At 42.2% G+C, this 16,424-nt stretch overlaps 2 protein-coding genes across 5 annotated transcripts in view; both read left to right on the top strand.

The window, feature by feature from the left end:
• apool (apolipoprotein O-like) overlaps positions 1-16,424 on the top strand; it is a 353,684-nt gene that overhangs the window by 298,960 nt on the left and 38,300 nt on the right. The window lies entirely within an intron of this gene.
• LOC140318324 (rho guanine nucleotide exchange factor 9) overlaps positions 9,504-16,424 on the top strand; it is a 42,486-nt gene continuing 35,565 nt past the window's right edge. For 2 of the 4 annotated variants that reach the window (XM_072396089.1, XM_072396091.1), the window contains exons 1-3: positions 9,504-9,802; positions 12,387-14,017; positions 15,728-16,066. In XM_072396089.1, the coding sequence (XP_072252190.1) occupies positions 12,461-14,017; positions 15,728-16,066 (1,896 nt within the window). In that variant the 5' untranslated portion in view covers positions 9,504-9,802; positions 12,387-12,460. The remainder of the gene's footprint in view (positions 9,803-12,386; positions 14,018-15,727; positions 16,067-16,424) is intronic. The other 2 variants (XM_072396090.1, XM_072396092.1) reach the window with 2 other exon arrangements.

Genomic DNA, 16,424 nt, shown 5'->3' with positions numbered 1-16,424 from the left:
GCAGACCAGTGGAAGGAATCGGGCTCTGCTGCCACACTTAGACGATAATTATAGTATATATAGTGGATGCCTTCTGACAAAACAAAAACATGCCATACGCAGATCGGCCAGTTTAACAGGCTGAGGATAAATCAACATTTAGTGCGCACCGACGCTGGGGAAATATTTATCCTGCAGGACAAATGATGTGTGTGACAAAGCAGCCATATTGGGAGAAGTAAATAAGGCAGATTAACCGTTCTGGTGTTCTGGTGTTGTGTTCCCAGACATGTTCGAGGAGGACAGATGGAGGCAGTGAGACATGCAACCCTCATTGTTATCACAGACTGGGCAAAGCAGCATCAGATTTAATCAAAAGAAAATAAACTCAGCATGAGGAGTGCTTGATTACTCATCCTGCAAGGACCTAAAAGGAGAATTAACGGGGCCTCAGATTGACCAATGAGAATGATCAGTCTCTGTCAATTAATGTTCTTTGAAATAAGAAAAATATTTCATATGACCTTTTTCTGTGATATCAATATTCAGGTCACAGTGTGCCTTGACTTCACAGTGTTCTGTCACAGCTAGTTTGTTTGTGTTTTCCTGTCAGACACGACATTGTCCATGCTGAGCGTCAATCTCTTGGTAAGGTCTAGCCTGTGGAATTAAAGGTCAAAAAACAGTCTATATATTTCTTTTCAGTGGCAGCCAAAGCCACCCACATGTAACACTGTGCACTGTATTATCAGCCCTGATGAAAAGACACCGCGTCATCTTTCATCTAACCTGAAAAATGTCATCTTCTTCTCTTGGACCTTGCCTCAGGCTGAGAAAGTTTCTTTTCTATGAAATTATGAGGTGCACCGGTTGTCCCCTGTAAAGCAAAATGTTCCTTGAGGGATTATCGAAATTGAAGGAGATGAAAATGATTTAGTTTTATTTGCTTTTCAAGAATTTATGTTATCAGCATGGGTTTATTAGACTGTTTGCGAGATTGAACACATCATGGTTTTTCTAAAAAAATAGAAGAAAAAAAATCATGCATTTCCCATAAGAAATGATGCACATGCAGACTTTCAAGCTGAAACAGCATTTATATCCTGGCAAAGATCAGATAAGACACAGATCAGTGGGGGAGTCTCTGGGGAGAAGTCAGCCTTGATGATAATAGCACAAGCATGCTTATAGAGATGGATGCATGGAGGTACCGCTTTCACCGTGGATGCCTCACAGAGACTGTACATTTATTATTAATAATTTAGTGGCCTTGGTGGCACCAGCTGGCACTATTTTTTTTTTTATTGGTCTGAAAATCTATCATGAAGGAAAGTAGCAGTTTATTCTTTGTTGGGTTGGTAATCTGGGGTTGGAAAAGACTTGGTTGTTTATTCTTTATCGTTCATGTCTCCGTTGGAATTGTTTGTCACCATTCTATGTCAGCATGGTTAACAAAAAAAAAAAAGAAAGGAAAAAGTGGAGAGTGATGTTAACTGTGAGGTGGGGGGAGTCTTAACATGTCCTTGTATTGGCTGCTAATGGAACTATTCTCAGGAGTGCTTGTATGGGCTCATCGAGGTAGGAGCTACAGATGTTGTTTGGAATGTTATTAGATAAAAGTGTAGCTACATTCAACATTTGCTCGAAGTGGCTGGAGCTCGTATAGATACTGCTGACGTCCTGGCAAAAGACGAGAGGTCACTTTAATTTAAGTAGTAGAGAAAATCTGAAAATGCTGCAAGGAAGATTGGTTTATAGGGTTAGGGCTTACATTTGATGATTCAGGTGCTGTGTACAAATTGTTCACTTGTTCATGTACAGGGTTTACAGATTTCCAAATTAACTATATGGTGCTCCACAATCTAGTAACATGGTACAAAACTTGTACTGTACAGACGTTGTAGGCCTGCACTGCATGGACCCTTGTGTATTGCATCCTGCAGCTATATGGAGATGATATAACTTGCTAGGACTAGCCACTGCTAGTGAGCATTCTTACGTCTCAACCATTAATTGACTTGTCTCTATTTGTGCCTCAGCAACAGGATGTGAGAAATTATTTATAAAAAAAATGTACAAGAGCTATATTTGAAACTTGAATTGCTCTGTCGATACAAAATAAAAACATGTTGGGGACACATAATAAAGCAGCTTGCTTCTTTAGATCCGCATGCAAGCTACAACCGTGGTTCAACAGTGGCTCTAAAAAACAGTTGTTTACCAAAAGCTTTTTGTTTGTTTGTTTGTTTTGACATACTTAATGGCTTTTATTTATTTTTTTAGTAATATCATTTTGATATTAGTATTTTGAAGATTATATTTAAAGTCCCAGCTGCAGTCAATGCTTGTGTAGATGGATACAGCACGATTTTTAAAAAACAGGTGAGGACAGATTTGTATCATAAAGTTTTATGTCGTTCGAATCCTCCTGGAGTTTTTAATGCATAACTGTGAATATTCATGTAGTGTCAAAAATGCATCAGCAGCTGGCCACCCCTATCCATTCGGGAGTTCCTCATTAAATTAACACTAGTGGGTGACTGAGTCTTTCTAGAAGTTGAGGATAAAGCTGGAACCTACAGACTCTGTCAGATTGGATCCTCTGCCAGAACTGAGGTATTCATGCATGTGATAAACACTTTCATCAGATGTGTGTCATGGCTGCAAATTAAGAAAAACTTCAAGATAGACAAGCAACATACAAATGATCATCTAAAAGCTTGTCCTGATTTACTTTCATATGGAACAACCAAAAATATCGGTGAGTGACAGTGTATTTTGCATATGTGTTGCGGCAGTAGCATTTGTATCCTCTATAAAGCAGATCAATATCCTTTTTGCTCAGTAGAAAAAACTATATGTCACTCTTTTATATGATGTTCTAGTTTAATGTCCTTACTTGAAACACTTACTTGACTGCTATCCTGTAGAGTAATTGAACAAAAGTCATATATATGAGAACCAAGGGCAAAAAGGGGAAGTTGGAAAGGGAAAGGTGTGGTAAGTGAAGGCAACAGTGGTGCTAGGTGCTGTTAAAGTGTTGTTTAAGTGTTGTACTAAAAGATGTGCTCCTTAGTTTTTTGTAAATGTATAATTGTAACTTAAGAAATTATTCATTAAAAATCCTTCTTTCTTTCTTTCTTTCTTTCTTTCTTTCTTTCTTTCTTTCTTTCTTTCTTTCTTTCTTTCTTTCTTTCTTTCTTTCTTTCTTTCTTTCTTTCTTTCTTTCTTTCTTTCTTTCTTTCTTTCTTTCTTTCTTTCTTTCTTTCTTTCTTTCTTTCTTTCTTTCTTTCTTTCTTTCTTTCTTTCTTTCTTGCAGGGTTTGTATATTCATATACGTGTATTTATTACACAGTATAATTCATGTCAAAGAACTCAGAGACAGAGCAATTACAATCATTGTTACCATAAAAACAATTTCTGTGTATATTCACACACTAGAGGGACCTATCTAATTGAATCTATTTCCTTTGCAGATGATAGCTTCACCTTCTGTCATGGTGGATGTTGTCTAATTTCCATGCTGAGGAAATATGGTTTTATTTCCTGGCTTATCTCGGCTGCCTCCACCTCATCTGTTTCTTGTTCTCTCAGCATCTCTTCCCGTTTCTCACTCTTTCTCTCTCCGTCTCTCTCTCTCCGACTATCTCGTGGACATTACCACCACCAGTAGAGAAATGATGGTAATTGGCCATTTTGGGCTTGGACAGCTGCTAACATGAAAGCAAAAATGGCTTCAGCTTGGAGAGCCGGGCTCTAACCTCTTCAACAGTTTTCTCCTTAGTAACCCAAATTCCTCTTTTTTTCAGGTGCATGCATTAAAATGTGCAAAAATGCATAAACACATGTAGAGCACATAAACACAAATGAGCAGTGTTTCCAGTTATTTTGCCCCTACTTGGCTGGAACTGAATGTTAGAACCGAGCTACAGTCATGTGAAAAAGCTAAATTCATCTCATGGAAATTTTTGGGACTTTCTTGACAGGTCCAGGGATTTGGTCCTGTTTGAAATAATTGCTGTTAATAAAGGTGACACGCAAGTTACACACGCAGTTGACAAATTATACAAAAAAATTTAAATGAATCGTTATTTAACCAAATCCATGAAATCAGAGTCAGGAATTGTAGTTTAGGTGTGAAAGATTAGAAACTCACAGGGAGTGACAGAAGAAACTGCAGTCAAAGAAACTGGTGCTTACTTTGCCCCTGAAGTGTGTGCTGTCACCATGACAATGTTTGTCACAGACAATGGACATCTTTTCTGGAGAAAAGCAGACAGAGATGTTATGTTTTATGGTTGTTTGCTGCCTCCGGTGCCGGGCAGCCCACTACCATAATAATAATCCTTAACCTTCTGGCAAATATACCAAATGGTTGACCAGATATCAGACACATGTAAAAAAAAAAAAAACTTAATTACTTTTTGCCAGAGGAGGTAACACTAACTTCTGAGGCCAATGGTTCACTTAGTTTCACAAAAGAATATCACTTCTATTAATATTTTGGTTCAGTAGAAGTTATTTTTCAAAGAAAGTCGCTTTTAATGGAGGACACACTACCAAATAAAAAATATGTTTGCTTGTCCATACGCAGTGTGTTGAAACAGCCAACAATTTTCATGGGATGTACTTACTTTACCACATGATTGTTTGTCTTCTGTATACAGATTAAAAAGCCTCCAATTTTGCCTCTTAAAGCTTCTAAGCAAGGACGATATGCTTCACTGAATAATAAATGAGTAAGTTCCACTCGACTTGTGGTTTTTAATTTAGACCAAGCCATTACCCAACTTGTATCAATTAGGCTTCCTTGGATTTTATGGAATTGACCAGCAAAGGGTCTAAGATCATCTTTTCTTCTTTTTTTTTTTTTTTTTTTTTTACTGAACCGCTTTACAAATGTGCAAAGCAAATGAAATCGTCTCACTGGGTTATAGTGGAAAATGGTGGAATTAAATAGTGGGGTTCCACAATTCTGCAGAGCATCTCGAGGCTCGGCTCCTTGTAACAAAGATCCAATCGATGCCCGCAACCTGAATCCCATCTGACTCTAATGCCAGCCACATCGCAAAGGTTTAATTCTTTACTTTCACACCAAATTACTTTTTAGCCCAAGGCACATTTTGTCCAAAAAATTTATTTGTGGTCACAGCTTCAGCCGAATGGCCATGATCCACTGATTGACACAGGACTGAAGGCTGAATTGCAGTGGTAGCACATATGCTGCCAGAAGTCGGAACTGTTTCTGTTGAATTACTCCACACCTACACCTTCAGTGAGGTGCCGTAAGCCTCGGGGCACCTCGGTCATTAACACAGGACCTAAATTCTGGTCCAGACCACTGCAGAGCACAATCACAACCCTTTATCAGGTTTGGAGGAGGTTTCTTATTGAATCTATCTTACAGCAGCAAATAATTCAATGAAGGTGAGCTAAACCTTGGGGCTCTACCAGTTAATTAAAATCCTCATAGTAAATTTGATCAATTTCATTTCATCATCTTAGTTCGGTTCCTCTAGTTTCATTCTGTGAGTTTGATTCCCCTGAAAACTGGATTTGTCTGCGTGGTATTACTCCTGAAATAGACAATATTCTCAAAAGTATGGTACATCTGATTTTTAATAATAAAGGATTGTCTTGTGATCCTCCACTCAACTTATGGGCTACATTTGTATCCTTTTGGAAGAGTTGGAGTGCCATCATGTGGGGGAGGTCCTTAACTGCAGGCTGGCAATGAAGAGGAAGCATGCACAAATGAAAGTATTTGGTAGTAGAGAGACATATCAGTGAGATTTAGCCATTTCTGAAAAGGTTTCTGAAGATGTTTCTCTGCATATTTTGAATTTAAAGCAACAAAATGCCCCCTGACGTTAGTTTAATAAGAAATAGAACATATTACATTTACTATACAGTTTCTGTTGCTTCCTCTAGATGTCTCCCTTTACCGAGGTCTATTTCCACCTTTGAGTATTTGACAAGTCACACAACCTTGCCTTCATGATGTATGTGTGCACTCTTCACAAAACAATGTCTACAAATAACATTAAAAAGATGTGCATTGTTACAGCAAAAATCACTAAATAGGAAGCACAACGTATTGAGACATTACTAAACAATTATATCAGAAATATAGAAAACGTTTAGGTTAAATCTTGGATCTTGCATCATAAGAGAATTATTCATTTTTGCTTTTGGTGCTTAGTAATAAAGACATAACAAAAGAGTGTATTTTGAATCAACTACCTGTTTGCAATACATGGACCTTCACCTCTGATAATAAAATCCAACAAGATGGTACACAGAGATGAATAGAATTTAAAGATCTAAAGATAATAATACACCCAAATATGGCAAACGCTTGATCTTTACTGCTACAACCGGCATTAAACAGAGACAATGACATGGTCAGAGGTCAAAATTCATCAAAGAGATAAAACACACAACCCTAAAAGAACTTTTTAAAAGATGAGTTGGTGAGCAGAGGGCCAGTTTGCTATCAATCACTGTACTAATTGTGTGCTATCTCTCCTTAGATCTCAGCCCTTCACTCAGCAGTTAGGCTTACACATTGTCACACATTGTGTAGAGAAGACACAGGATGATCAGCAAAGTTTTATCTCCTTTTGTTTTTCCCGGTCAAATATTTCTCCTCTCCTGACTGTAAGCCCACCCTTTGTAACAAAGTCCCTGAGGCTTTTCCCAATCAGAAACCCTTTCTGATTGACCCTCTCTGAAGAAGTTGAGAGAGCGGAGATGGTGTTTTGTGTGCCAGACTGCTTCTCTGTCACTGATACTGACCTACAAAAAGTGCCAAGTTTAGCACAGCCAGGGGCCTCTGTAGGATGATACAGAGCCAGATAAACAATCCCACAGATGATCAAACATCTGCTTCATCCCACCATAACTCATGTATAAAAAACTGGTCTATTAAAAAGTAGATTATGGATATCAGTAAAACCAGATTTTTTTTAAAAGTTGGCCTGTATGGGATGTTGCTTTTGATTTGAATTCCTAAAAAATCTGCCGTTTCCTCCCTTGCTCTAAAACAGGAAGTAGAACTGTGGTTGTCTTCCGCTCGTCTTGTTTATTGGAACCCGCCTTCCTGTTTTCAGATTCATCCTGATAAAGGCTGAAAGTCCCCCCGCTGAAAGCCCCAAACACACACTCACAAACAGGCACACTCCCTCTGTCTTGTCCCTCATATTCTGTCTTTCTCTGTGGCTTTCTTTCCCCCTCTCTGGCTCTCAGATGACTAACTGATAAGTCGTTTTGTGAGACATTCCCATCACCAACAATGTTCGGGACCTTTCTACACATTCCAGCTGTCGCGTGGGCTGGCACATATGTGTGGTTACGTGTGTTTAAAATTGATTGATTAACCCAAACCGATTGCAGTTGGGATCAAAGAGTCAGATGTCAAAGTGTGAACTGGTAGGATGAGTTCAAATATGTGTGTTAATGTGTGTGTGTGTGTGTGTGTGTGTGTGTGTGTGAGTGTGAGTGTTGAGTGCAGTGCCATGTGCACCCAAGCCAGGAAAGTATGCAGGTCAGTGCAGAGGGAATGTCAGGAATGTCCGAGTAATTCAAACTCTCTTCTACTACCAGAGGCAAGAACAACCTGGACATAATCTTTTTTACCAAAAGTGGGCAAAAAGTAGATTTGTATGGGTGGCAGAGCACTTTCACATTCTGGTATATGAGGAGTCCCAGTGTATTCATGTTCCCATCGTCTCATCAACCCCCCCCTCCCAGTCTTCCCCATCTGAGGACATGTGGTAAAATTACACAGAGTCATTCAGCCTCAGTATTCCCAAACACCTGCACTGAAAACAAGAATTCGGCTGACCTCCCAGCTGTTCTCACATGAGTTACAGCCCCTGAATCCAGTTCCCAGGCTGTAGTAAGCCTTTCATTTGATATCACAACATATCTGTCCCCCTCCCTCCTTCCCTCTTTTCCTCCCTCCCTGTCTGGCTGGCTTTTTCACGGCAGCCTGTTTTCACTCAGCGGCTTTGACAAAGACTGGTGAAATAATTACAGCTGGGCCTAAACCCTGCGAGTGTTTGTCTCCAGTAATCTCCACCAAGCCCATGAATGTGGACCGTGTCATAGGAAGAGGAGGAAGAAGTCGATTGTTCTGAAATCGAGAGGCCAGTGACATCATTTGAAAGAGCTCTGTTCAGAGTGTTCAATGCTCTCTGAAAATAGGCCACTGAGTAAACTCGCCATACGTCAAGAAAACATAGCAACTAAGACACAAGCACATCACAATTTCTCATCTGTCTCTCTTGATTCATCCCCCATTTTTATTCGCTTCCTCTCCTGCTTTCTGTCACTCATACCAACTGCTTGGATGAGCTTGTTTGCTGAAAGAAAAGAGAGGTGGGGGGGTGTCAACAAGAGCCAGATCTGAGCTGAAACATTTGGCCAGTTTGAGCCAGGATGTCTTTTGTGATGGCCAGGGGACAGCAGGAAGACTGCTCGGGTCCTGAGGAAGTGAGCCAGTAAATGGAGGGAGGGAAGAAGTGAGGGAATGTGAGCAAACTATGAGGGAAAAACGACAGTACAAGCAAGAAAACGTTCAAAGAAAGAAAAAATCTGCAACTGACTATTTGAATTTGAATAAAAGAACAAGTCCAGCAAGCTCTGCATATGAAGCCGGATACAGAAGATGCTTCATCATGGGAGAGGTCATTTGATGATGAGGTTGCTGTAATTCGCAGTGACAGTTGCGGATGAGTTATCATCTTGCTCCTGCTATAACTACCCCCTCAAGTTCTGGGAGTCGCTTCGGGAGCAGGGAGCAGCTCCACGGGCAAGCAAGGGAAGCGTGGACACACAGAGATATTTACATACAGTCAGACAGACTTCCTGGCATTGTCAGCCTGAGAGCGTTGATGTCAGATCCACTCCTTCCTGTTCAGGAGGGAGAACGCCAATGCGATGACAATGGGCCCAAAACAGGACAAAGAGGAAATGTTTAAATTTAGGCCCCTTCTTCCACCATCTCCTCTTTCGCAGCTATGGAGCTCTGGAGCTGTTTAGTTTTGTGAATTCCTTCAGTTTCCCCCCCTGTGCTCCCTCTCCCCATTGTGTCATTTCAATAGAAGGATTTTCACATTCAGAGCAAATCCCACAGGAGCATCAGCTAGTGAGACCAGAGTTCAGTCAGTCACTTGTTTTCCCTGATGTTCCCTTTGAAACCATACAACCATGTTTTCTTATAAATCCATCCAATAAAATGGATTAAAAAAATAACTTGAAGTAGCCCTCAAGGAAAATGTGCCACAATTGCTAGAGGATGGATGGAAATTTAAATGGAGTTAAGAGATAGGAATGAGATTAAAGGTACAGTAAATAGTGTAGTATATTATGGGCTTTTTAATAGGCTTTATGTGGTTTTTAAAACCTAAATAAACTCCACATTAGGTTGTCGCTCTATTCAGATAATGGAGATTTTTATGTATTGTTTAGCGTTGGGGGGGAGTGTGTCTGAGTGTGGGTGTGTGTTGGTGTGTGTTTCAATGTCTGCGTGAGAGCTTTATCGCAAGCCAGAGTGTCGGCGTCTGCAGGAGCTCACAGGGCAAGAGTTCACCGGTCTGTCCAACTCGGGGAGTTTCTCAAACTCCGGTGAAAGCTGACGAAGTTCAGAGGCGTAAAAAAACCAAACGCATGTGAGCTGCCAGGGATTCGCTGCCTGCAACCCAGCGTCCGCCTTTTACCCCCGGACAGAAGTTAGGTTCTGCCGGTGTCTGAGGCGGTGTTTGATAACGCTGAGGAGGACAGGGACGATGCCCTTCTTCTAAACGGTGGTTTCCTGCGGGTGAGTCGAGAACTTCTACTGCCAACTTAATTTGGGTTCGTTTTTTGGGGGTGGGTGGGTGTCACTTCGCCTTTCACCGGGCTTCACCGAACAGTTCCTGAAGTTTCCGAATCTTAAACTTTTCGCCGAGTTGTGCGGCCGTTTGAAGCGGTACGTTGCCGTCTTTTCACTGAGCGACATTTCTCTGAGAAAAGCTTCAGAATTCAACAAATTCTCCCTCGGGGTTTTAGATAGGAACTTATCTGCTCAGACATAAAGGTTGTGGCACTCAGAGCGAAGAGAAAAGTAACGTTCGTAAAGTCCGCGCGCGTCGAGACTGTTATATCCCTTCTAACCAGTGAACAGACTCGGTGTCAGCGGTGTATTCATGCTGTCCACATAACCTGATGTGCAGTTTTCTGTCGTTAAGGCAGGTTATTGAACATTTTACTAATAAATGGCCAAATAGGCCTACGTATAGGATTATTTTGCTGGGTACGTTTACGTATTGAACCGTGACAAAGTCATATTAAGTTTGGTTATATAATGTAGGATTTAAAGTGCAGTCTCAAGTTTAATTGGAGGATATTCACATTTAAACAAGATAAGACGATTAAAGCTCCAACATTAGCCTCCCTCGCTTCTCAAATGTCATTGCACAGAATAACCACAAATTGAAAATTATCATTTTTTAAGAGGGTTCATTTTTAAAAGGTTCGTCATGACTTCTTAGCAGGCAATGACTGACCAGAGGTTTGAGGCCTCATCAAAAGAATGGGGTTTCCTGCTTTTTGATGCTTTGGCAGGCCCTTCCTGCAGCTCTCCTCAGCTGCTGTTTGATTCTTTTTGCTCTTAGTTTTGTCCTCATGTGAAATGCAGCTTGATTGGGCTGCACATCCGTTGATTTCCTCTGAAGAATACTTTGCTAATTTAACTTAAAAAAAACAAAACAAAAAACAAAGGTCACTATCTGAATGTAATGTGCCCTCCAGACAACTCCACTGTCTCCTGCCTCTGCATACCTCAGAGGTCATCCGGCTGCTGCTGTCCTCTATCACATCTTCTGTGAACGTTAGTGGAGGACTCATCACCTGGCCACCACTGGTTTTACAGGTTACTTTTACAGGACCAAGGCTTAGTTTTAAGAAAACATGATTTTATAGAACTGCATTGGTGATTTCTTTTTTTTTTTAAGTAAAGTCTAATCTTTCTATTCTGTTTTCCAGTCTGGCATATGATTGGTGTCCCGCTGGTGGTGAACTCTTTCTATCCGATCATGTGAAGACTTCTCTTTATGATATACTCGGACGCTGTTATGTCTACCTCCTGGAGAGTGTTCTCCATTTAGTTGGGTCAGCTGCTGCTATTGTTATTGGTTTCTACTGCAGACGGGATCCTGTGATCGTCCACCACTGTTCTCTGTACATACGGGCTTCCGCATTGTTTTTATTTTCTCAGAACGTACCGAACTGTGCTGATTATCTTGCTGCTTTTGTTCTGGTGGACTGGTTTTGTTTTTGCGCCTTCACTCACATTATGAACTCCTTCTTGTGGTATATTTGGGAGCTCCTTGGAACATGTTTACATACTCGGTTGAGGAAGGAAAAAAAATGAAATAGTGTTGGCCCACTACTGTCCAAGAAACAGACTTCTGTGTCAGCTGATTAACTGCTTTTTAAGTGCTTTTGCGTTCTTGTGTTTTACTGCGGTTCCTAAAATCTCTCCCTTAGTCTAATATAAAGACGAGAATCTGCACTTGAAGCCCGTATTTATCGCATGTCCACAACTTGCTTTGGAAAACCGCTGAAACAAACCCGTCTGTCTCGGTGTCCCGACATTTTCAGACGAAACCGTGCTCGCGATTGGAGTTGTTGCAGGCGTGTGATATTTGGGAGCCCTCCTTATTCCCTGGATTCGGAAAAGGTTATCGATTTAAAAAGCTTTCAAATTTGAGTTGAGACATGCTTTTAAAAGGCCAGCATAATTGAAACACATCTTCGTGTCTGATCTCATGTAACAACAGTGACGCATGCCAGAGGCCCCAATTATACAAGATGCCTCCATACATTAAAGGGATTAGCAAACAAGGGCGATTAGCATGTGGCAGGGTAGCACTCTCCAAGCATCTTCCTCCTCGCGAGGAGCTTATCTGAGCTGTGTGATGATGTCACAGCTGGAGCAGGTCTGAAATAACCAGAGGTCTCTGTAGTGAGTGTTTCCATGACAACGCAACCTCCCAACCTAAATGGTGGATGGGGACTGTGTCTCAAATAATTACTTTGGATAATATGTACCAAATCTGGAGGAGGGGGGGGGTCTAACTGGAGGCACAAAAATCCTTGTCAGAGAATCACAGAGGAAGACTTCTAATGTGCTTATTGTGTTTGAATCTCTATGTGGCGCTGAATATCTGTTACTGTTCAGCATTTGACCTCTAGATTGAATATTCTGACATTCCCCACGTCTAATCTAATTTCTTAGGCATTTCTGGCATATTTCTTTACAGGCATCCCAAACCAGTTGTGGCCTGACAAGCATTACGTGGAATGACAGTGTCGTTGGTTGAATGTTAAACTTTAATAAAAATCTTGTTCTGTTCCTCCAGGTGTTTGAGAAAGAGAGAGGGCCTAAACATGATGTCCACTGGGGCTGATAGCTGACGCTGTAGAATGAGAGAGGATGGAACAGACAGACAGCCCTGCCCCTGAGAGCAACAACCCTAATGGGTTTGTCAACCGAGTGTTTAATGTTTCTCTGGATGTGGAGAATGAGACCAGCAGTGTTTATATTCAAGAGACTGAGCCAGGGCCTGCAGAGGTGCAAGGAGAGAGCCAGGCTGCCTCTTCTCAGACCTCTGTCAAGGACAGACTGGAGGTCAGCCGAAGGCCTCGTGCCACAGGAGGAATCTGGAAGATCTTAAACCGAAAGAGAGGTGTGCCAGAGCTGGAGAGGAGACCCCACTCCATGATTTTACCTGGGGAGGCCTCCATCCCCAAACTCACATTTGCTGACAAAGTTCGCTCTTTCAAGAAACTAAAATCTCCCGCTGTGTTCAGAGGAAAGACGGGGAAACTGTCCACTGCTAAGTTCACCAACTCCTTGGTGGATGAGGAGTCTTTCTGCCGCGAAATTGGCACTCCTCAGCAGACCAGCAGGGGCACACTTAAAAACCGGGGCAAGAGGCATTCATATGCTGGCTACACAGCAGAATTTGACTGCTCCTTTGAAGACCTTGACCTCTCATCTGCCATGGATGGCCTTCAGCCAGCTGTAATAGGAGAGGCTGTGACTCAAAATGGCTGTAAACCCTCTGAAAGAGCTTCTTACACTAAAAGAAGCAACAACAACTCAAGCAACTGCAGCAAAGTCAGTGCAGGTTGTGAAGAACCCAGCGTTAGGAGTAGCCCGAGGACCCACCACAGCGGAGGAAGGCGACACAAAGATGTGTGGAGTTACCTGAGAAGGATTTCCCTCTTGGGGAAGACCAGCCCTGTCTACTCGGAGAGGAGTTTTGACTCTGAACTTCCCTCACTGGACAAAACCATGGACTCAGACTACGGTTCTGTGGACTTCGAGAGTGTCAGAGACTTTCAGCCGCCACCCCCGAAACACTCGGATACTAAGGGAACCTTTGGTGGTCTGTTCAAATTTTTCAACAGTGTAGCAGAATCAGCCAGAAAGTGGCGAACAACATCGCGCTCCTTCTCCCCTCCAGAGGGAGAAAAGACTCCGATGAGCTCCCCGCAGGCCCCGCAGCGCATGGTGGACAACATTCACAGTGTGTCTCTGACACTCCACAATGAAGGACTTCCAAAACCCCAGCCGACCCCATCATCGCCACTGACCGCGAAATCCACAAACACCAATAGCTTTGACAGTGAGACTCGAGCACCTGTGACAGGCAGACCATCCCCTAAAGTTGTACTGAAAGCCTTTAGGGCTTGTCCAGGACCTCAAGCTGTTAATGGCTTGGCCACGTCTATTGTAGAGAATCACATTCCCCATACAGATGCAAACGCAGAGGCTAAAAAACAAGCAGAGGTTGAAGGGGATCAGTTGAGCTGTCTTGGTCAAGAGGAAAAAGTAAAAGGACAAACAGGAAATGAGGAGGATTCCAGGGATGCTCCACTTGACTCCCAGCAGATACAGGAAGTGAATGTCCAATTACAGCAAGGTGATAAAGAGAGCACAACCAATAGTGTACCGGCATCAGACTCCACAGAAGAAATTTTTAAGGTATGTGACTTTAAACAGCGAGTCGCTTAAACCGCTCTAATTTCCAGATGATTCTTTTTAATAAATGCATTTACCAGACAAGCCAGTCGTTTGTGCTGCTAAACTGCTGTAGTGTTGCTGTTTCTTTTTTAGATGAGAGCATATTCATGTAGAACATGTTGCATATCTTTTGCCGTCACAACATCCCATTGCAGGCTTTTTCCACATCATTAACATTGCCAGAGGCATGTGTCATGTAATTACAGCACAAATGCTCCAAAAATCATTTTAATAACTGCTTTAACCGCGGCCATTCTTTTGCTTCTTTAAATCATCATCAGCGAGCTAGAACGCAGCTGGTGCCGGAGCTGTTACTCATTTCTTCCTGATATGGTCTTAGATAGTAGGTGTGGTACCAAAGCACCAGATTGGAACAACATGATTTGGAACACCAGCTCTGTTGTTGTCCTTTTGCCCCATCTGTTGGAGAAAAGAGGAAATAGTAATTGCAGAGGTACACAACACCACACTGCAAAAGTTTGTCCTTTCCCACTTAGCCAGCCTTTTGTAGCCTGCAAGGAGAACCCTACGTTTCCCATCGAGGTAGCAGTGTGTGTGTCTGCAGCGGCTCCTGGAGCTCGGTGACGTAAGCGCTGCATGACAGCGGCCTTCCCTTTCTCACTCCACTGGAAGGATTAGTCATCTCCCTCCTAGTCATACCGAGTCAGGACATGTTAGCCCCAGCTCCTTATGACAAAATGAGATATGACAACTCAATACTCAGCATACTTTCATAGGGGTTTGTTATGAAAAGGCAAGGGCTTTAGGAGCATTTGTTTTGGGAAGGGTGCTAATCTTCAGTCCCATCATAATTGGTTCTACGGTTAAATCTTGTCAGTAGAGGCACTAAGAAATGAAAAGAAAGATTGGGGTCAGGAATAGAAATGAAGGGGCAAACAAACCCTAATGCAAATCTTTTTTTTAACAGGTCACAATAACTTTAAACAAACAAGACGGTATGTATCATACTGAGGCCTTTTTTTTTAACATAAAATGCTCTCCCCACCTTAAGAAACATATTGAAATGTATTGGGCTTGACGAATGGACGCCCCTCCACAAGTCTCACAAGTTCTTCGTAGGCATTTTTAGGCTGGAATTGGGATTCGTGTCTAGCTTCTCATTTTGAACATCACTCGGTCTTTTAAAGAAACTTAAGCTCGGAAGAGCCTCTTGAAATCTTTAGGGTGAAAAGAGAGCAGCATGAATGATGTTCACACGGTTCCAAAATGAAATGATTAGTTCATCTTCTGAAGAAAAAAGTCTGTAGCATATATAGTTAGTGTGCAAATACGTGTGTCTGCTGTTCACAGTGAAATAACAGTTCCCCTCTGGGACAGATTGCTTTCCTACAGCTGCCTGTTCCAAATACTGAACGCAGACACTTACAGTATATAACTACTTAACTTGACGGGACTTTATCAACTGATGGACTAATTAGAAATGACTCTTTTTAGGATTTCTTGAAACTATAGAAACACATTGTGATACCACATTCTTTCTCTTTGACACGATATTTGGATGAGTCATGTTGCTTGATGGCATGTTTTCCCCTTAGGGCTCCCAATACAAACCAAACAACAGAAAAAGTTGTGGTTCTTTTTCCCTACACAAGAAATGCATTGTTGCACTTTTATCTGGGCCAAACTGCTGAGTATCTTTGCCAATCACAGCTGTGTGAGCAGATTGCCAGCCAGACAGGCTGCAGTATGAGACAGCCGGGTCCGGGCATGCCCCACTCTAGCACAGAGAAGACCTCTGTACCCCGCAAGCGGTTGCGCGCCCGTCCTCGCCCAGCCTCAGCTGTACTGGACCTGCGGAGGCCCATTCCAGATCGAGAGCTCTACACCCATTATAGTGAGGTCGGCTCACTGTCCCGGCACAGACGCAGGCCTGCCACCACCGTGCAGCACTCTCCGGGGCAGAGAAGGACGGCTGCCCGCTCCAGGCCATTCTCTGTCATAGAGAGCAGTGTCACTAGAGAGACGCAGTCAACGGAGCTGCACCACAGAGTAAGATGATGAATAAATGACACAAGCATTCATGCATAGATTCACATAGATAAAAAAAACGTGCAGATATTGACAAAGAAATTACCAACAAGCTCACAGGCATTTATACGTATACCCAGTACACACATAAATATATCTCATTGTGGTGTTTTGAAAGATGAAAGTTGGATGGCATTGTCTCACTAGTAGCTTCCACCAACTCAGTGATAAATATAGCCCAGGCCCATAATGAATCAAACACATACTCTAGACTTTGAAGGGCAGCCCAGTACTAACCCAGTATTCATGTAGCACTCACTGTTAGCTGCAACAATGCCTGTATGCTCTGCCTCATTTATAGAGTCCTGTATTTCTGCTT

This window comes from Leuresthes tenuis, unplaced genomic scaffold (assembly GCF_036924035.1).
Source record: "Leuresthes tenuis unplaced genomic scaffold, fLeuTen1.0.hap1 SCAF_11, whole genome shotgun sequence".
Taxonomy (NCBI): Eukaryota; Metazoa; Chordata; class Actinopteri; order Atheriniformes; family Atherinopsidae; genus Leuresthes; species Leuresthes tenuis.
The sequence above is the reverse complement of the archived record's forward strand: the minus strand, read 5'-3'. Positions and strand labels throughout refer to the sequence as shown.